This window comes from Ahaetulla prasina, chromosome 1, assembly GCF_028640845.1.
Source record: "Ahaetulla prasina isolate Xishuangbanna chromosome 1, ASM2864084v1, whole genome shotgun sequence".
NCBI lineage: Eukaryota > Metazoa > Chordata > Lepidosauria > Squamata > Colubridae > Ahaetulla > Ahaetulla prasina.
In genome coordinates, this window is record NC_080539.1 from 205,059,604 (window position 1) to 205,082,957 (window position 23,354).

Consider the following 23,354-nt stretch of genomic DNA (forward strand, 5'->3'; position numbering starts at 1 on the left):
AAAACACTAATCAGTATGGAACACTAATTATACACTGCACTGTGGTTCTAACACTTCACTAGTAATGATCAGTCCTCTGGCCAAAGCATTTGCATGTTTTTATTTTGATACTTACAAATCTAGACGAGTTATCATTTCTTACAGTTTTGGCATTTCCAAAGGCTGGCAGGAAGAAAAAAGAAAATTAAATATATGCATGATTTAGCAGTAAAGCTGGACAAATATTAAAAATACAGTTAAGATTGCACCAAATAAGTTGGATAATTCAAAGTGAAGCAGTCACAATTTTAAAAAGTTTAATGTAAGTGGAAATAAAATAAGTAGGAATTTTACACCTTGTGTAACTAACATTCTACATGCAGCATTTTATTACAATGAAACAGAATTTATTTAAGATATGGTAGCCCATTCATTAATATATCAATAATTAATAGTTTTCCATTAGTATCTGTTTTTACATCAGAAAGAACTGAATTTGGAATAGGACCAAAGAAAATATGTGTGCAATTCACATATAAATCGAGTCAAATGGCAGAGATACAAAGAGAAATAAGGCATACAGATAGAAGGAAAACCACTGACTGGTAGTGCAGTATGTGGCCTACTAGGCTCATATAGCCATAATGGTTTTGCATACAAATATCTCAGGTTCAAAGTCCAATAATACCAAGTGGGAATGGAAAAGGATCCTGTTTCAAAATCTGGAAAGCAGCCATCCATCAATGCAAAAACAATGTTGAAACAGATGGGCAAAACATCTGTTTTGGTATAAGATAGCTTTACGTGCTCATAAATGGCTCTACATGTAGAATTGAGTTTTTTAAATATACAATTTTGTGCATAACTCTTGACAGAGATGAAGGATAAATTCCAAATGGCATATCCATCATGGTATAAACATTGTATGAACAAACAGTTAACTCCCAAATTATGCTACCACACACCCAAACCATCATATTATGGAATTATGGGCTATATTTTCCCTGCAAACTATAAAATAAGGAAAGGAATCATGAACAGAGTATGTAATCATGCTTATTCATGTAACATTAAGGCAGAGTTTGGAGTGATGTCTGAACTCTACTTTTGTCTATTACACTGACATAATTATTAGTTCACAGGGATTTTTAAAATGGTATTGTTAATCCTTCCTTCAAAAGAACTAAGCCCCAAAATGAACAAATTAGCATTATCATATTACAAACATATTCTAAGGAATTAATGTGTTTGGTTACTTTGTACTAATTACATTAAGCATTCTTATGTTACAAAGGGGTAACTTTGATTTTTTTTTGCTTCTGTACATACTGTAAGTGAATGTTCAAATCAACTGGATATTTGAAATGTTATTTCTGCTTCACTAAATTTGGGATTTTGAGGCTTCCCTGGATCAAAGCACTGACGCCAGAAGGCAAAGTGCATGCTGAAATAATCATTCTAAAAATTTAATAGAGTGCACAATTCACAAGCAATAAATCATCTTCCAGTCTGCAGGCTGCATATCATTAAGTATGAGGCTAAAACACTAGGACCATTTATATATGCATGTAGAATCAAATACAAATGGTCTATTATAAGAGTTTAGAGGCAAATTCTTTATTTTACCATAAGTTCATTGTTTCCCTATGTTCTTCTGCAGTAGCTGGAATGCAAAATTCAATCACTGGTAACTTAGGCAAGCAAATACACTGGACATTTCTGAACAGTAATTTCATGCAGTGGCAAAAAACAAACAATGGCATCTAAATAAAGTTATGACTAAAGCAAAAACTGCTCCAACTTGTTCTTTAATAAAACAGATATATTTGTCAACTTTCACATGACAAATAGCTGGAAAGAACACACACACACACACACACACACACACACACACACACACACACAGGGCAATAGATAACTGTATTATGACACCATTTATTTGTCAGATGTGAAAATTCATGCAACTGACATAATGCTTTTTACCATGAATATTTCAAAGATGTTACAGTCTCTGGCTAGAAATAACAGCAAGCACAGAAGCTGTTTCCTACATACACTTTTAACTTCATTCCTGTGCAATTTGGTGTGGCACTGATGGACATGCCTTGGTACACCCATGTAACACCTCTACTTTGAGAACTGCCCTAGCTGCCAGTCTGCTTCTGGGTGCAATTCAAGGTGCTGGCTGCCACTTATAAAGCCCTACATGCCAAAGGGTTTGGATAATTGAAGGACTGCTATGGTATCTGCCAGTCTTGTTTGATCGGCCAAGGTTGGTGTGCTCTGGATTCCTTCAATTAATCAATGGCATCTATTGGAAGTGCTCCTACCCTCTGGAATGAGCTTCCCCTTGAGATATAAATTCCACCCCCCAGCCGGTATTTCAAAGGTGACATTGAAGATGTGATGCTTTGCCCAGGCCTTTGACAAGGATGGCTGATGCCCCATTCTTCCTTTTTCATGTCCTTATCTGGGTTTATATCTTTTTTCTCATCTTTGTTCTTTTGCCTTCTGTTTTCGAACGTTTTTAACAATTGGAAGTCAGGAAGCATATAAATTTAATAAAGTGTTATTAATTATTACTCTGTGTAACTTTGTGCTTTTCTGATTTAAAAATTAAATGACCTAAACTGACAGCTAGACAACAGATAACAGTATTCTATAGCTACCAAACAACTGATAAAAAAATTTTTAGCTTTGAAATATACACCTTCTGCTGTCGATATTAATTACATTGCTTACTCTGCACTGACTGCCAGGATCAATATTTTCACTTAGGATATAACAGCCTTCAATCACCAGTCCTTATATTAGTTTTTTCCATTAGCTAACCCCGCCCCAAACCTTCATGTATGTCATATATAGTAAAAATTACCTTAAAAATTTGAGAACATGATATTGCAAAAGCTTCAGTAACTTTATTCCTGCACTGCATTAAAGATTTGGTAACTACTTCAAACAACCCACATAAAAGGTTATGTGAAAAACAGCCTTCCTTTTGGTTTGGCTGATTTTTGACAATGTGAGTGAAAGCTCACACCACTGCTTAGAGGAAAAGATCCCTAAACAGTGAAGGGAGAATCAAACGTTAGCTACCGTAGTAGCTTGTTTCATAGGCCTGCCTGTTGACAAGAGCCTAGACATGTCTTAATTCGTACATAGTTATTTATGGTATTTTTATGTACCATTGTTTGTGTTTATTATAAGCAATTTTTGAATAGTCTTATCCCAAAAGGCAGGACATAAACAATAAATAAATGGCAACATGCCTGTTCAGAAATCACTTAAGTTCATATGTAGAAGTTTAATAAGACATATAATGTGCAAATATGGCATATGTATTACTTTGCAATTTATTGTTTGCAGGTCTGTTTTTCCATTCCTAAAAGCATTCTAATGGCATTATACTTTCAAAAGGGAAGCAAGAACGTTTAAGAACGTTATTTGAATACTGCTTTGCATGTTTAAAAAGAAGAATGCAAAATCACAGCAGAAATTCAGGCTAAGACAAAATATGAGGAACTATGAATCAGATACGGGTAGAATGTAAACAAGAATGTGGGAGTTTAAAATAGGTGTAAGTAAATATATTCCTTTTGTCAATGCTTTGCAGTACTGAATAATTTATCAGAACCTTAAAATTTGTGTTTTACATTCAAGAATTATTATTAATTGTCAACAAATATCAAACAGTGTTAGATACTAGCCTCTTACCTTCAAGCACTGGATTAGATTGTAAAAGCTGTTCTTTTACTTGATTAACTTCTGTTCCTTTGCCACAAACTGCTGCCACATAAGACATGACAAGTTTGCTGGCTTCTATAAGTTATAAAAGAGAGAAAAAAAGTTATATTGCACACAAAATAATTTATAGTACAAATGCCTGAATTAATTACTTAGATACATATAGTAATGCACTTCTCACATTCATCCTTGTTTTCTACATTTATCTTTGTTTGTTTATTATTTTGGTAACATTCTGCACCTTTATCAGAGTCACCATGTAGCAAGACATCTATGAATTATTTATTTTGTTTAATATATTTACATCCTGTCTTTTCAGTCAGGAACTGAAGGTTGCATAAATAGCATATGTTTTTCCTCTCAAAACCATGTATGTTAGGTTGGGCTAACAGAGAATGACTGGCCCAAAGTCCCCCAATGAGCTTTTATGGCTGAAGGTTACATCTAATAGAAGCATTTGATAAAAGGGAAAATAGGGAATAGGTCTCCATGCCATCTAGTAAGGATTATCTTAATACTCCATTAATGGAACAATATAGCCTTGAAATCAGTAGGATGCCCATCGGTAAAAGTAATATAACAGCAATCTGAAGCATTCAATAACATAACTGAATTTTAGGTTTTGATTCTGCATCCATTTTTGCTGCCTTTTAGTGAGTTACTCAACTCGTATCAAAGTCTAGTTAGACCACTGGACCATGATATTGGGAATTATCTATCTTTAAAGAGCTAATCTGGTATAGTGGTTAAGGCACCGGGCTAGAAATCAGGAGACTGTGAGTTCTAGTTCTGTCTTAGGCAGAACACCCTGCCTAACACTCTGTCTTAGCTGGGTGCAGTTAGGCCAGTCACTCTCTCTCAGCCCTAGCAAGAAGGCGGCAGTCACAAACCATTTCCAAATAACTTTGCCAAGAAACTCTTATGGACCAGTCCAGGCAGTCCAGGAATCAACACTGACTCAAAGGCAGGGGGGGAAAGCCTTCAAAGAGAGCAGAATCTTTCTGCTCTGCATCTTCAACCATTTGAAGAATGTGCTTAGAGAAGCAAAGCCTCCTTAAGGCCACATTCCTGTCCTATCAGGAAGAGCTCACTGTGTCCTTGCAGCTGAGGAGGTCATTTAGGTGGCATCTGAGGTAACTCCCGTTGTTTCTCCCTTCTTTTTCCTGATTTATTGCTCCCTTAAACTTGGTTTGCTAGGTTTTATTGCTATTTAATTATATTGAGATTATATATGTTTATGTGTGTGTGTGTGTGTGTGTGTGTGTGTGTGTGTGTTTCTCCTCCAGCTTACTTGCCTTGTGGATCCTGCCAGTTGGAAAGGTAGACTGATAGAACTTTGAATAAAAATAAAAAATGGACTTCTGGGACAATGGTGGACTGAACATAGTTTCATGAAAAGAGGAGCTGATACTTGCAATTGTGATCATCATTGGGAGCAAGTAGATTGGCTTCTTTAACTCTCTCTGGGTAAAGAGAGGATGTGAGATCACCCATACTGTTCTTCTTAAGGTTGTTCCTCACAAAGAGATTGCAAGACACCAGTATTTGTAAGTCGGTGACCAGAATTGAGAGATGAAGTAATTTGCCATAATTGTTCCAGCCACAAACAGAACTTTTTCAAAGGATACTAAGCTCATGTACTTCCCTTGCTAATCACCTGTAGAAATTGCTTATTAACGGCTTCAAAATAATCAGGCAACTTCAAAGTGACGAGAGTGTTAATACTAGATGTATGCTTTCAATCTTTAATGTAATACAATGAAGACATAACTTTATAATCTTTAAGAATTTAAAATAAACAGCAAAAAAGCAAGGCAAGGTTTGCCTATAGAAAGCTTTACATGGATTAAGAGCTCAGAAAAAATTGGAATATTGGATTTTGAGCATTAAAACTTTGAAATTAACCTTAAAGAATAAATGCATTTTTGAGGGGAGGAAAAACTGTTTTTGCTATTGGAGACATAACAAGACAAGTAACTTATAATAAAATTCAAAGATATCTTTGAGGAACTGCATCAAGAACAGCACTAAGTTTTTTAATCAATTGTTGTGTATGTTGTGTCTTCTTGGGAACAGTCTGTTATCAGAAGACGATATTACAGAAAAAGATATGCAACAATATCCACCCAAGAACAGTCTGAATGAGACTTTGAATAAGAATTTGTCATCAGATATTTAAAAGACTGGATGCACCTTAGGTAATTAAAAAGGAAATAAAAGTGATGATCCTCGAGAACAAATGGAATAATTGCTTTTTGTTTTACAAAATTACAAAAGAGGCTTTTTAAAGAATGGAAGAAATTATTCACAACTATCTGAGTGGATTAGCAAATTACAGAAAATTTATTCTGTAAAAGAAAAGAAAAAAGGAATACAAAATCCAGGGTTTAAATGGGACATGTTGTCATTTTGCCTGATTCTTTTTGGGAGTTAACATAAAAACCAGAAAAAGGCTGCATGTTGGATTTGCATACATTTAATATGGAGTTTAAACTTCCTCCTTATAATTATTTTATTTATCCTAATTTGATAGCATTTATATACACTCTATATCTGTCTCTATACTTACAGTAACAAAGTTTTGTGAATTTGTTTTCTTTAAAGGAGAAATTATCCCTTTGTTATGTTACATTGTAGTCTTTTGTTTATATTAGGAGACTGGGATTATTTTACATTTGCTAAATGTGAATTTGTTTAGAGTTGCAGTATGGAATGTTTATTTGAATGGGACATGTTATTGGGGCGATTTTCTTTGGAATTGTTGGTATTTGGAATGGAAAAATGTCGCATATTGGAGTTTGTCGTTTTTAAGGAACAGATTATTATTATGTTAAATTTTATTTTTGGTTTTGTTTACCCTAACAAAATTAAGACCATGTTATGCCTTTTTAATGTGGTTTTGCTTACAGCTAAGAGTTAAGATGTGGAATGTTGAGTTTAACTTGGTTAACTAAGATTAGTATTTCAGAGCTCTGATTGGACCTTTTGCTGATAATTGGATTGGAGAAGGGATTACAGACATTATTCTACTAGCAAACTTTTGCCAATAGGAACAAACTTGTTTGCACCTGGAAGTTGGGGTAGTGGACAGATTTATTTGTATTGGCAAAATACATTACGGAGCATACCCCTGGGACATTCTGCACTGGCACAACACACTCCATACAAGCGGCAGTATCGTAGCAAAACAGGCCCAGTGAGCACACACAAAAACTCAGTACCGGTAGTCCTCGACTTATAACAGTTACAGCTTATGACTTACAGCAAATTGTTTAGTGACCGTTCGAAGTTACAATGGCACTGGAAAATCTGGACTACCTGCATAGAGTTTAGGTACTCAGTTTATCCTTTTGTACTCATTTTGACTGTAGGACTAGTAAAGTGGAGAGATAGAATTCCAAGATTGTAAGGTTCACTCACTTCACTATCTCTTTCTCTAGAATCCTTCTAGCATACAGACTCTCTTGTGCTGACCTTCTTTTGCCTATTCCATTTTTCATATGCTATCCAAGATTTGCACACCTTTGTCAGTTCCAACATTTTTATTTTTCTTTAACCATGAACCTTGATGTCCCACATTACTGTCAGTATTTCATCTTTCCAGCTGCACCATCAGCAGTAGACCCCAAGTCTTCTGAACAAAAAAAAACTGCACTATCTTTTGCGAAACAGACCTATGAGCTGAATAATAATGAAGTGTGGAACTGTGGAAGCTGTCACCGTAATATAGCTAGTCAAAGTCCTAGATTTACAAGATTGGATTGAGAAAAGAGCACACATGTTAATATCTTAGAACTGATAAATGATCTAATAATAGATATATTACCTGTTTTTCCAGCTCCACTCTCTCCAGTTATAAGTATACACTGATCTTTATCCTGGTCTCTCAACGATCGATATGCTTCATCAGACAGGGCAAAACTATGGAATAAAGTACAACATATTAAGATATCTAGGTCACATCCAGTGTTATTCAAGCACCAAAATGTTTAAACACATCAACAACTTTTGTTGATAAATTAATATAAATCTGTACAAATTACAGTGGAACTTTTGGCTGTTACAGAGGAATGCTACCAGCTGCCTGTATTCTTTTCTTACATATTGCTCATCAGCTTAGGGCCCAGGGTAGGGGTGGAGGGGTGGCGGTTATTATTAAGGAGAGTCTCGAGCCGAGGGAAACCACTGTGCCTCAGATAGCTGGGTGTGAATCCCTCTACGTGAAGTGGGGTCGTAGGACTCAGGTGGGCTTGTTGATCACGTACCTGGCTCCTTGCTGTGTGACTACAGCCCTGCCTGAGCTGTTGGAGTTGCTGGCCGGGTTGGCAGTTGAAACCCCCAGACTGTTGGTCATGGGGGATTTCAATTTGCCATCAGCCGGCGTAGCATCTTCGGCAGCTCAGGAGTTCATGGCTTCCATGACGGCCATGGACCTGATTCAGTTAATTGACGGCCCTACCCACGTCGGGGGAGGTACCCTAGACCTGATTTTTATCTCTGGCCAGTGGTCTAATGATCTGGTTTTAAATGATTTAGTTGTTGAACCTTTGTCATGGTCAGATCATTTTCTCCTTCGTCTAGACTTTCTGACCGCTACCCACCACCGCAGGGAGACGGAACCAATGCGCTGGTTCCGTCCCAGGCGCCTGATGGACCCGGAGAGGTTCCTGACGGAGCTTGGGCCGTTTCCCGAGCACCTGGCCCACGACTCGACTGAAGAACTAGTTGCGGCCTGGGAACGGGCCGCGGCTGGAGCTTTGGACCGTGTCGTGCCTTTGCGGCCTCTGACCCGGCATCGGTCTCGACCAACTCCTTGGTTTTCTGAGGAGCTGAGGGAGATGAAGCGCCGGAGAAGACGCCTAGAGAGTGCCTGGAGATCCAGCTGCTCTGAGGCTGACCGGACACTAGTTAGGTCCTATAGTAGGACCTACCTAGTGGCAATGAGGGTTGCAAAGCGTTCCTACGTTTCCTCCCTCATTGCGTCAGCAGATAACTGCCCGGCCGGCCTGTTTTGGGTGACCCGCTCGCTCCTTCAACAGGAGAGGCGGGAGGACCCCCTACAAGGGCGTGCCGAGGAGTTTAACGGTTATCTATACGACAAAATCGTTCAGCTTCGGGACGGATTGGATCAAAATTGGGTAGATCCAGGCGAGGGTTCTGAGGCCCGTCTTGTTGAGGTGGTTTGGGATGACTTTGATCCCGTGACTCCCGAGGACATGGACAGGTTGCTGGGTAGGCTGAACGCCACCACATGTTTACTGGATCCGTGCCCCTCCTGGTTAGTACTGGCTACTCAGGAGGTGACACGAGGCTGGCTCCAGGGGATTACAAATGCTTCTTTGCGGGAGGGGGTCTTTCCCGCGGCCTTGAAAGAGGCGGTGGTGAGACCCCTCCTCAAGAAGCCTTCCCTGGACCCAGCTGTTTTAGGGAATTACCGGCCAGTCTCCAATCTTCGCTTCACGGCGAAGGTTGTAGAGAGTGTGGTGGCATGTCAGCTACCCCAGTACCTGGATGAAGCTGTCTATCTGAAATGTCAGCCATTGGTATTTTTCATTATCAGTTCCAAAAATGGGATAGTACAGTTCCGGAAACTCAAATTTGGAAACTAAAATACTGTGCAGTAAAAGTTAATGTTGTATAGTACAGTATATTATAGCTGCAGCTGTAACGAGTCATCAACACTATTCCTAGACCTCACTTAGCTCATCATTAATACATGCTTCAGTTATGGAACTCATATGGAATTATACACTAACCTCTAAATCTAAAATATTTTAAGTAGTAGCATTTATTTATTTAAATTCATTGCTTGCTTAACTTCAGTAAAATATTAACCAGTATGTTTCAGTGCTATACTGAGATTACTTGCATTAATTGTCTGAGATATTGCCTAACACGCTTAGGATGTTGAGACTCTATATTACTATACAGTACTATAACATGAAAGTAATTGTATATCTGGAACATCATCCCCCCAGAGATGAGACTGGCCCCCACTCTAACCCTCTTTTGGAAGGTCCTGAAGACGTGGTTCTTTCAGCAGGCCTAAGGAACCCAGAGCGGGATGGAGACCATTAAATGGCTAGTATGAATGTGTGTTGTTGCCAGAGTGGGGGGTTATTATTTTATTATTTTTCTTTTTATTCTTTTTATTTCTTTCATATGGTATTTTTATATCCTTGTAAGCCGCCTTGAGTCGCCATGTGTGAGTAGGCAGCAATATAAATTTTCTAAATAAATATGTCAAGCACAAGAAACAAGATCCAGAATAGAGTTAAAATACTAAGAATTTGTTTTGTGCTACTTATACATACAAACCTGATCTACTAATGGTCAAGGCAAATTCACAGGGGGTTGTACTTAAATCTATATGGGAACCGAGTGATTCCAAACTGATGAAACATTTGACCCTGCCCTCAGACTCAGCCTGGTCTTCTACAATATATATTTTATATCCATTAGCATGAAACCTTCACATCTGAATAACAAATTCTTCAAATAAATGAATGATTTTAAACATTACACATCACAACAGGAGGAGTAAAATCATAGTCAAAACAAAATGAGAGATATAAAGTATAGTTGAAAATTAAGCCAAGATAGTAAAAAACGATATTTAAAAAATTCTTCATGTATTTTTCACCCTTTGAAATACCATGAACCCTGTTCATGGCACATAAAACAACCTGTAACATCTCTCATCCTCAACTAGAATTTCCAAAAATTATATTTACATTAAGAAATGTTTCATGTGGGGTGGGATGCAGAATGACTTATCTGGGAAAGTTCTACCAGCAAAAAAAGTATATAATATTAATAATCACGAAATAAGAATATATTTCTGGTAAGAACTCTTAGCAGTCTTTGGCTCAAAAGGCTGAGTTAAGTTGGATTTAATTAGGAAATCCCAGGGCTATTGTCTAAACAGAAAAAAATTAATAAAATCCCAGATAAAAAAACTAGACAAATCATTTCCCAAAAAAATTGTATTTAGCATTATTTAAAACTTCTAATAAAAATGCAAGTAAGTATAAATGCTGTAGTTGGAACTATTCCATTCTACAAAAAAATTCAAAACCACATTTAAAGTGAGTAAAACAGTTAATGGCTAAAGAAATTATATCTTTCTTTACTGTCAGCAGCCTCTTACAGTATAGTGATCTGAACAACTAGCAACGGAAACCACTAGTATTTTTGGATGGTATTGTTTATTTGAGAAACTCCTTGGATACTAATTATGCCCAACTTTCTTTACCAATATTCATTCTTAGGCTGACCAGAAGCAACATTTAGTTCATATCTATGAACCGTGCATCAAATTTACTGGTTCTATATGGAGACCTGTGTATTTTCACCTTGACAAGCCTAACTTGACTAACCCTAAGTCTTGCACTGAAATCATTTATAGATTGTGATTATCATCCTGCAGAGTACTGTATGCAACCACTCAATTTAATTGCACTTGCCGACTCCATAACATAAATTAAGACATTTAATTAGTTCAACTCTAGTGGAGCAAAAATAAATCTAATTAAAGTTTTATCTGGAAAGAATGACAGTGACTTAGCAGATGAACAGTATTATCAGCTCAAATCTCTCTTTCACTTTATACCTAACATTTAGAAGCAGTTCTTATCTTTTTTTCATTTTCTGACATCACTACCACAAAACTATTATAAGAATAGCATCATGGGTTCTGTGAAAATGAAGTGCAATAAATTTAACTTGCTGCTGTGGTAATTTTACTTCACCATAAATTTTGCCATAATGAAATCAAATCCGTTCATTACAGACCTGAGGCTATATTAAACTTTGCCATAAATTTCAATAGTTTCAAACTGAATTTATTTCAAAAAATAAATTTTATTTAAGTTTTAAATCCAAGGTACATGCATGCATTTACTTGTTTGTTTGTTTGTTTCCCACCTACAAATACTTTAAGGCAGCAAACATATCCAACATACCCTCCTTCTCCTATTTTCCCCACAACAACATCCTTGTAAAATGAATTGAGCTGAGAAAGAGCGACTGGCCCAAGGTCACCCAACTGGCATTTATGGCCAAGGTGGAACTTGAACTCACAGTCTCCTGCTTTCTAGCCTGGTGCCTTAACCACTAGACTAGCAGTCCCCAACCTTTGTGGCTTGGTGGCCTGGCAGGGGTGGGGGAGGAGAGGGGACCTGGGTCACTTGAGTGGTGGGCTGGCGCATGGGTGCGTGCACAGCTCCACTCATGCAAGAGAGAAGACTTTGGAGCACCGCTTGCATGAGTGGAGCTGCATACATACCCAGCCTACTTTTTGTGCGGTCTGGTTCTGAATAGGCTACGGTCCGGTAGTGGGCCGTGGCTTGGCATTTGGGGACCATGGCATTAGACTGAATTAACTCAGCCTTGAAGTGATCTAAATATTGTCTCATCCCATTTTAATTCTTCATCTGATTTCATTTTAGCCACTTTAGTGTTGTTATATAACTATTATCTCATTGAAACATCTCTAGTAATAGCGTTTTGATTTCTTCATTCCTATGAAACATATATGGCTCAGCATTAGATTGAAAATATCTCAAGATTTACAATTTATTTTGGATAATTACTATGATTTCTTCACACACTGGACAACTTCATCAGGCACTGTCCTTAAGAATCCCGGACTAGAATTTGAGCTAATAAAGTTTAATTCTACAGGTTTCTTCCCCAATCCCCTACCTGTGTGAAAGGCTCCAGAGGGTCATCAACGTGCAGTCTGCTACCTCCATATGCTGTTGAAACCACACAGAACCCCACTTGGTGTGGGTAATCGCTTTCTAAAATAATGTCAAAATTGGCCTAAGAATAGGAATTATTCCATGGTAGAAAGAGGAACAATGAATTCTAAAGGAACAACATTTTGCCAGGAATTTCTAATAATCAGAAAAATGTGAATATTCATCTCTAAGTATTAAATGGATCTATTAGAGTAACCTTATTATAAAGGAATCATCTGAGTTTGTCACTAACTTCAAAACAATACAACTTACCACCACTTTCATCCCCTTATTACCAACACAATCCAAAGCCACTCTCACCAATATAAGTATCAATAATGAAAAAGTGTCAAATGGTATTTTAAATTTCATAAGATATATGAAAGGCTCAAATGAGAATTGACATCTCATATGCAGAAAAGCCCCTGGAGAGTGATCTAAAAACAATAATAGTGGGGAATCCTTTCAATTTGCTTTTTTAACGGAGTTTCTTCATGGCACCAACTCAGAATGTCAACACTTCTTTAACATTTACAGATGACTTTAACTATGCAAATACATTTCAATAATATCCAACCGCCTTTTCTGTTATAATTCACTGTACTCTTAAAAAAACTATTCCAGAAGCAAAGGGAAATCTTAGTTTGAAATCTAATGAAGCTCGAACAATTGCAGTAAAAAAACCAACAAAAGAATACAATAGATTCCAATGCAAGAAAGTATTTTGCAGGCATGCACAGAGCTTTTAGGATTCTCTCCCCTAATTTCTTGGATTAGGGAAACTCTTTGGATTAAATTACAAATTTCAAAAATATTATCTGTACTGTCAACCATTGAGAAGCAGATAGAAAAGAGTATAGTGAATTTTCCAGGCACAATCACCACTACAGGAAAGGCTGAAAAGAAATAATCACATTTTATTTTATTTATTTGTTTATTTATTATTTAAATTTGTATACCGCCCTTCTCCCGAAGGACTCAGGGCGGTTCACAGCCAGGTAAAAAATACACAATACACTATAGATACGATTAAAATACAATTAAAAAACTTATTAAATTGGCCACAATTAAAAATTTAAAAATAAAAACCCATTAAAAACCCATAGACTTAAAAAACTAACCCAGTCCAGCGCAGATGAATAAGTGAGTTTTAAGCTCGCGGCGAAAGGTTCGGAGGTCCGGAAGTTGACGGAGTCCTGGGGGGAGTTCGTTCCAGAGGGCGGGAGCCCCCACAGAGAAGGCCCTTCCCCTGGGCAAATCTAATTTGCCCAGGGCCCTTTCTCCTGGGCAAATCTAATTTAATTAGATTTGCTTTGTATTTAGATGAAACACCAATAATTTGAGTATCTCTAGTTCATATAAACTTTCAAAAAAAAATTGGAGTCTAAAGACAGAGCACTAATGCTACCTCAACTGCAAACTACTGGGGGTAGCCACAACCATCTTCTCCAGTCTGGAGCTCATGAGGAAATATGAGGGGAGAATGTTGGAGCATAAACGGTAAAGAAAGTATATACTGAACAGGAAAATCCAAAATTGTAAGATTCTAACTTGGATCTAGAAAGAGGTTTTACTTATTTAATTTCCAAATACCTATTGGACATTGGACAAAACACCCATTGGAAAAAAGTGTCCCTTCCAAAACAGCTATTAAGTACTATACTGGTCCAGGTTTTGGGCTGGCACTGCAGCCCACTGTCAACCACAGAAGCTCACTGGGTCATTTTAGCCAGCTACTCTTCTTAGCCCTCTACCCCCCAAGATTGTTTTTGTGGGAAAAACAAGAGAAAGGAACACTGTAAATGCTGCTTTAAAGACAAGGCTGAATATAAGCCTAGGAAGCATACAAATAAAAATATGCAATTAAGTGCAGAGAAACAAACAAACTCAACCACTAAAACTAAACATAAAATTCTAGAATCAATCATGTGTGAAAATTAAGAACCCACTAACAGTCCTAGGCCATGTGCCTAATGCCAATTACTGAAAATGCATGTCTTCAGAGTCCTTCCATAGGAGTTCAAAGACAAGGAAAGGCATAGCCCATCTACATCCTATTGGGAGATAGGGCGGTATACAAATATGATTAAATAAATAAATAAATAAATACAGTACAAGTGAATTCCATTTATAAACAGTATTGCCAAACAAAGAAAAAAACTTTGTTTTCATGGCTGCCAATTTTATTGATCTTAGAAGCGGATAAGTAAAAAGAGCTTCAGGGTCAGATTTACACATTGGATTATTTATATGGAGTGCAAATAATTCCCCCTTTTATTTGTCTCATATTTCTTTGGGATTTTTTTATTTGTATGAATTAAGATGACCATGGATAGTGTGGATATGTTAATTTCTGTACAATTAGCTGAATCCTGCAGCACCATATACCAATAGGCCCAAATAGTCACAGAGTGTGTAAAACCTATGACAAAGTGGCCAACAATAATGAAAGACCAAACCTTAATCCATTATTCTTCTACCAGCCAAGATCATGAAATTCTTCAACCCTGCTATCATTTGAAACAGTCTTGACTCTTACATCTGAATCAGGTATGGCAAGTATCTTTCAGACTTCTTTTGATGTACACAATAAATGAGATTTACATTGGCAAATCTTTGTCTTTGGCAAATCTTCTGAATTTTACAGAGCCAATTATACAGAACGTTTCTTTCTGCCATCCTAGCGCATTAGCATTCCAAATTCTACAAAAGAAAAGTTCCATGCCAGAGTACAACTACAAGCAACACACATATTAACACTGATTTATATCTATTAGCATTAGCAGCTCATAACCAGAATGCATATATAGACCTTTTATTTATTTCCACATCAAGACCACTGTACCCTAAGAACACCTTTGTCCTCCTTTGCTTCTTAACTGAATCCTTTTCAAACAAGGTATACCTTCATGTAAATGTTTAATTCATATTAACAACTGTATCAGACATAATCTATCTCCCACACTCATCTTCCCTTCCCCTCCAGTTCTGACACTACTATTTTGAATTTGAAAAGTTAAACAGATCATAACAAAGTACTGTATCATTAACATTTAATTTCCTTCATGGCAAGCTTCTGCTCTTAACATTTTACCCTTTGAAGGACAGTATATTTAATAAAAATTCTTAGGTCAATTAGTTTAATGTCATGTTGGGATTAAAACAGTAGAAAGTATGGTTAAAGAAAAAAATCAAGCAAATAGAAGAATAAATTTAGCTGAAAAGGAAGCAGATACATGGCTCTGCAAGAATACATTGTTTCAATAACTTTCTGGACTTCAAATTCTAACAAGCATGCAGACAAGACTATGCCAAACAAAGTAAGTGTACTTAGGCTTCAAAAAAACTTTTAAAATTCTCTTGTGAAAATTCAGTGGCTATTGCATACAAAGAAATATGCTTTCTAAACTGGGGGGAGACACAAGGGAGAGAGATATAATTTTCATTTAGAAAAATATTTGTATTAGAGAGATACTTAAAGTGAGATGCCCCTAAGGATTAGAGCTGCAATTTGTAGTGTAAAAAAAAAAAAAAAGAATCCAAAAGAGATGTTTAGTAAAGTATGTCACTATGAATGATGTACCTCTCCTTGAAGTATTAAAGCTAACCTCAATTGCACACATTTATAATACATTTACTAAGAATGCCAATGACGTAAAGCAACTCTGCACACAAACATATGCAGAGATGGCTACAGGCAATGTTCAAAGTAGCTTCGTGAACCTTCTAAAGGATGCCATTTTTTTAATGCTCCAAGGAGACTGCTTCCCTCATGTTAATAGAATCATAGAATAATAGCAATAGCACTTAACACTTGTTTAAATTTTAATGTCGGCCTTTTTTGTAATTTGCTTTGTTTTAAATTCTGGTTTTAATGGTATATATATTGAGTTTTATCCTTGGCTGTACACCGCCCTGAGTCCTTCGGGAGAAGGGCGGTATAAAAATCTAATAAATAAATAATAATAATAATAATAATAATAATAATAATAATAATAATAATAATAATAATAATAACAACAACAACAACAAACTGCCGCTTCACAGTGCTTTACAGACCTCTCTAAGCAGTTTACAGAGTCAGTATATTACCCCGAACAATCTGGCTCCTCATTTTACTGACCTCGGAAGGATGGAAGGCTGAGTTAACCTTGAGCCAATCAAGACTGAACTAGCAGTGAGGTGTACTGCTCACTGCATTCTAACCACTTAATCTAATAAGATTGGAAAGGACCTTATCTTTATCTTATACACTTGGTATTTTATATCCACTAAACAAATTACTGGAGATGAAAAAAAGATATATAGTTTATTGTTCTCTGACCTGGAATGGATAATATTTGCATTCAATAGCTTCTCATTTTAGTCATTCCTTCAATATACTTCACTAAAGTATATTTCAATGTACTTTACCCAGATCCAATAATATACAACTCAGACCATCCCAACGAGCCCTCTGAACCTGCCCATCAGTATATGCCATCTTCCTTCTACTTCTGATGAGCTTTTTTTCTTCCTCAAACCTGGCATACAATTCTCCACTTCAATCCTTCATGCTCACTTTACCATTCAAATGACAGAGATCTACCGTATATACTCGAGTATAAGCCGAGTTTTTCAGCACGTTTTTTGTGCTGAAAAACGTCCCCTCGGCTTATACTCGAGTATATACGGCTTATACTCGAGTTTTGGGTTTTTTTGTTTTTTTCACATTATACCGGATGGTGCAAACTTGGCGGGCTTTTGCATTAGCGCGGGGAAGCCCTGCCGGTGCAGTGAGAGGGCGGGGCGGGGGAGCCGCCAGCCTTCTCGGCTGAGGGAGGGAGGCTTTCCCTGACCGGTAGCTGCCTCATTTCCCTCCCTCGGCTTATACTCGAGTCCCCAGTTTACCCCAGTTTTTTGGGGTAAAATTGGGGACCTCGGCTTATACTCGGATCGGCTTATATTCGAGTATATACGGTATATGCTCCTTCCATTTTCTGATTAACTTATTCTCAACTCTGACTTTGACCTTAATTCTCATTTCTCACTTAAAGAAGTGTTCCTTTTCTTCCCAGAGGCATTTCACTTTCTACTACTATGCAATGCAGTTTATCATTAAAGACGTACTAACATGAGTTCCTCCTATATACATGAACACTGAATGTGTGAACAAAATCCAAAAGTAATCAAATTCAGAGTAGAGCCTGTCACATGTCCAGTGCTAATGACATGTTGGGATAGCCCGATGATCTTATGGCAACTGTCTCAATATATAATCTCCTTCATATTGTTAGCATTTATAGTTATAAACCTCAACAGCATGCCAGTCTTGTGAGCAACTATATAATTACAGAACCAACTGAATCTTTTGAATTCCTCTTGTTTAGGACATTCAAACATGTGTTTCAAATTTTGTTAAGATTTCAGCAAGACTATCTGCAGCATTAAAAAAAATGAAATAATCGGCTTGTTGCAAAATTGACACATAAAAGACAAACCCTATCAGGTGTTTTTGCCATATCAAATCCCCCCCCCCAATAATATGAGGTATTGAAATCACTCGACATTGAACAATCACATTTTCTTTGCAAAATTTTATTTTAAAGTTTCAAATATTTAATCAGCTTTTACTAGTCATCTTGATTCCTCTTTTCAAAAGCTGTGTGGCTTCTAGAAAATAGATATTCATAATTGCCATAGTATAGAAAGGAATGAAACAATATAATTTATAACAATATAAAAAGAAATAATATGGCAAAGTTTTGAGCCAACATTACGAAAAGCCATAAGTCATATTATGCAGTTTTAAAAATTTAATCACTTTAACTATGTATCTTCAACATCATTTCAAATTTAAAATATTCAGCAAAATATGGTTGTCCAGTTTTGCTTAATTCAGATTAAGTTAATTAAAAATCTTTCTTTTAAAATGAGCTTCAGAAATACTATTGTGTCGACTTCCAGTTGATGTCACAGGGAACGGGTCTCTGTGTTCCCTGTGCTGCTGAACTCCCTGTTCGTGGGCTCTGAGAAGAGCCAAAACCACCCTGTAGGGACGGTGAAGCAAAGAGGGGCGCCCTGTGAGGTCGAGAAGAGATGCAGCTCTCCTGTCTGACCCTGGGTTTTTCTTTCCCTCTCAGCCACAGCAAGAAGAAGAGGCAGTCTAAAGATGGTTGCTACAAAGCTGGGACAACCAAAGAACAACAACTAGGACTGGTGCTGGTGCGAAATAGATGAACAGTGACTGGAACTGGGGGAGACTATTTCTTTTTGCCCCAAGGAATAATTTGGAACTATTTGCTCAGAACTATTTGTTTAAGTGGCATTTGAACATTTTGAGAAATACCAGACTGGAAGAGGAGGGCACAAGAGAGAAAAATAATAAATTTTGAAAATTGGACTCTTGAATTGGGAAGATGCGGTACTGGAAAGGCATTTTAAAATGCTGGAATTATTTACTATAAAACTTATTCTGCTTTTATAATTGATTTATAACTAAAAGGATAATTGCTGAGTGGTAATATTGAAATCTAAGCTTAGAGTGCCACAAAAGGGAAAACTGCAAGCCTGGAAATACTTATGAAAAGAACTGTGAAAATATCTATTGGATTATCCCCAGCTACCCCAGGACTATTGAAGATTTAAACACACAAATAAGCAAGCTACTTAATTAAAGGGACCCCTGAAAGACTTCTGATACCTTCTGGGACTATTTAAATGGAACAGACTGTTTACCTTTGGGATATAAAGAACTGTGATTACCTCACCCCTTGAAGGGTAACCTAAGGATTGAATAAATAGCTCTTGGACTATTGAATAAAAGTGGGAATTTTTCCTTAAAAACAAAATAAGATGCTTTATAAGGAAGAAACAAATGAAACATTGAAGAAGATGACATTATTTTTTTCAAAACACAAAGGACATTATGGAGAAAGGATTTAAGGAGATTAAATGGAAAAAGCTGTACAAGGGATGATGAGCAAAGATCAAGATGCCCAAGAAAGGGAGGAGCGAACAATAGAAATGGTGGAAAAGACTGAGACAAAGAATCAAAATAAAAGAAGAAGACAAAGAGGAGATAACAAAGGAAATAACAGTGATTGATGAATCAAACCATGGGGAAAATATACTAAGGGAGTTGAAAAGAGAACTGGATACAGAAAGATACCTTTGGAAGGGAGATAGGGTAGAAATCCTAGAAATAGGCAGTGGAGGAGTAGAGTAGAAGTGGGGAAAATACTCAGACTGAACAACCAAGAAGCAGATGTAGAAAGAGATAAAGATCTTACAGAGGAATACGGAAGACAGGCCAAAAAGAAAAAAAGCATAGCAACTAAAGTATTGAAGCGGGCAAGAGATGATGGATAGATGATTTTTTGTTTTTTTAGAATAGAATAGAATAGAATTTTTATTGGCCAAGTGTGATTGGACACACAAGGAATTTGTCTTGGTGCATATGCTCTCAGTGTACATAAAAGAAAAGATACGTTCATCAAGGTACAACATTTACAACACAATTGATGATCAATATATCAATATAAATCATAAGGATTGCCAGCAACAAGTTATAGTCATACAGTCATAAGTGGAAAGAGATTGGCGATGGGAACTATGAAATGATTAATAGTAGTGCAGATTCAGTAAATAGTCTGACAGTGTTGAGGGAATTATTTGTTTAGCAGAGTGATGGCCTTCGGGAAAAAACTGTTCTTGTGTCTAGTTGTTCTGGTGTGCAGTGCTCTATAGCGTTGTTTTGAGGGTAGGAGTTGAAACAGTTTATGTCCAGGATGCGAGGGATCTGCAAATATTTTCACGGCCCTCTTCTTGATTCGTGCAGTATACAGGTCCTCAATGGAAGGCAGGTTGGTAGCAATTATTTTTATTGTTTTGATTCGCCTTCCTTTTCTTCTTTCCTTCTTTCTTTTTTTTTTTAGGTAGGTGACATGATTAGAAATTAGGTAGAATAGAAAGAAAATGCTTTTTAATAAAGGATGACATGATTAAAAGCTAGAATAAGAGATAGAAACGAGATAAAAGTTTTAAATAAGAGTAATAATAAGAGAAAACAATTGAATAATGAAAGATTGCAACTTTATATAAATATGTATCACTATTAGAAATATATAAATTGGATTGAAAGTAATAATTATGACTAATGCTATTAGTCTTATTTGTATTAGAATATAATAAAATAAGAGTAATAATAAGAGAAAACATGGAATAATTGAATAAGGATAGATTGCAACTTTATATAAATATGTATTACTATTAGAAAATTATAAATTGGATTGAAAGTAATAACTATGACTAACGCTATTAATCTTAATTGTATTAGATGTATGACACCCAGGTGCCACGCTGTTCATGCATTGATATGTTTGTAAAAAAATTTAAAAAAATAAAAACTTATAAAAAAAGAAATAGTATTGTGTCAGTTTTTGAATTTTATTCTACAAAAATGAACGAATTCTAGGAAAGAAAAAGAAAACATTGCCTTTTAAGCTGCTTAAAGTGAATACTCCAACTGCCTTTCTTTGTGGTTAAGTACTTGCTAACAAAGATGTTAAAGTTGCTTCCATTCTCAGATGGAATCCTGGTCAGAGTGCATAAGTCTTGCTTTCAACCACTTATCTTAAGGCTGAGAGCCTGAAATAGTCATAACATGTTATACCATGTAAATCCAATATAGAGTATGACATGGTAGGGTTTATGAGCTTGTAAAGGCCACAAGTGCAGGTTCTGTGGGGGGGAAATGGCTATTGAAAAAGAATCTGAATGAGCAAGAGGCAAAGCAGCATGTGAGGAAATGTACCATGTATTTGAGTTCATCACAAATCAAAAGATGTATTTATTAGTTTTATATTGTTGACTCATGAGTTTCGTGGTGCTTTTCAGTGTATATTAAAATACCTCCAGGTCCAGGCACATTAAAGGTCACCACAAAAGTTTTTTTTTAATGTTCTTAGGAGTTTGGGAATTAGTAAATGCATATAAACAGTTTCAGATACAGCTGTACTTTGACAATACCTGTGATCTGACTTTGTGGCTGCTACTACCCTTTGTGCTTGTATACTTATTCTATACAGAAATAGTGAGCAGATTGAATTGCAAAAGAAGCATTGGGGAGAAAATACTAAAGTGAAGGAGAAAGCTAATCTTCTTTATGCTGGAAGATTGGCACCTCTTAACAATTCTAAATTAGAAGGGCCAGTAATTATACAGGATCCTTTTATGCAACACCTGTGCTCTGTGCTATGATGAGCACTTTTCGTACTTTTTGTACTTTTAATTTTTTAATCTTTTATTCCTGTCCATACTGCTTAGTCCATTTCAGTTTTTAAATTTGACTGTGTGGATATAGATCTTATATATAATCTTAAATTTTTAGAGCAGTTTCCAGTTCATCAACCAGAAATACATAATTATAAAGTAGTTAGCTAATAGAGTAAAATCAATGCCAATGTTACTCTCCTATTCTGTTTACATGTTTATGATTTTTACATGTTTATGATTTTTACTTTTTTTAAAAAAACAGAGATAGTTATATTTTGGAGCCTCAAATATTTAAATTCCATTCTTTTTTTTTACCCTTTTCCTGTCTTTACATCTTTTAAAAAGGATGAAATCTCTTTTTCCTCATTTTTTTCCAGATACTGAAGATTGTGGTTTAAAATTACTAAATTCCTACAAAAGCAAAAAGATACCTTGTTTTTGCTGTGTATGCACAAAATGTAAATCTCTTTTATGAGGGAAGGCAGAAAGAAAAAATGAATTACAATTATTGATTTTCTTTCTCCAAATATTCAGCAATAAAAGTTAGTCTTCTTTTAGTATTATAAGCATGTACATTAATTAATGTGGGATTTGTAAAGAGATATGAGTCAATTAGGCTTAGAGCCGCTGACAGTGTTCCAGATGGTGGGGGCATTGAACATGAAATGTGCCACATGCTGTGGGTAAGCAGCCAGAAGAGATCACACAATTGGTTGCTTAATGAAGAGAGTCTATAAGGTGTGGGGGGAGTTGGGGGAAAGGTTATATTTGGAGACAGTCCTAGTAAAAAAAAAATCCACTGAAAGGCTAAAACAATGATCCTAATTTTTAATCTACCGAATGTAAACTTTAGATTGAAAGAGGCATTGGAGCTTTGAAGTAAATTTTAGTTAAACAAAAAATTGTGTATGTGACAGACTCTTTTAAGCACAAGTGTGACAGCATATTTTAGCTTCAGATTATAATCTTCTTGTTTGTGAAAAATGATGACCGTTATCTGATTCCTTTCTTTGATCTGGCTAAATGGTATACTTCATGAATTAGCAATTGGATTTATATTCGGGGAATATATTTTAAGTAGTGCCCATGATGTATTTAAAACCCCCAGTTAAAACTAATGGGCTGTTTAAACAATTGCTGTTTTCACATATTCCGATCAGAAACAAATCAAAGTCATTTTTCCATATGAGTTATTACTCATTGCTTGGCTAATTCCTGGGCTCATTTCCCCTTCCTTTCTTAACTATTCTTACTTATTAGAGGTTTGGGCAGAATACAGATACATTCACAAATAATGAATAAACCAAGAAAGTAGAAATGAGCCAGGCAATTCCATACACATCACAGTAGCAGTCATTAAGGTAACTGCAAGTGTCAAACTATAATTGTCCTAAAACCAGAAATTGCTTGAGCCATTCTGTATTTTTTTATTATACTGTGACTAAAACAAGCCACATTATGAATTAGCATGTGGTATTAAGTCCATGGAAAAGGTAGCTCTATTTGATTGATGGCTATTTTACAACGTTAACATTTGGTTGGAACCAGCTTGAGACATTTACCAATGACTTTACGCCTTTGAATAATTGTTGACTGCCTGGAGTAGTTCCTGCACTTTTCTTGACTATGGTT

At 36.3% G+C, this 23,354-nt stretch overlaps 1 protein-coding gene across 3 annotated transcripts in view; it reads right to left on the reverse strand.

The window, feature by feature from the left end:
* Nucleotides 1-23,354, reverse strand: part of MYO1B (myosin IB) — a 143,104-nt gene that overhangs the window by 65,461 nt on the left and 54,289 nt on the right. For all 3 annotated transcript variants that reach the window (XM_058188443.1, XM_058188433.1, XM_058188427.1), the window contains exons 4-6: nt 7,550-7,644; nt 3,694-3,798; nt 116-162 (exon numbers count right to left, since the gene is read on the reverse strand). In XM_058188443.1, the coding sequence (XP_058044426.1) occupies nt 116-162; nt 3,694-3,798; nt 7,550-7,644 (247 nt within the window). The remainder of the gene's footprint in view (nt 1-115; nt 163-3,693; nt 3,799-7,549; nt 7,645-23,354) is intronic.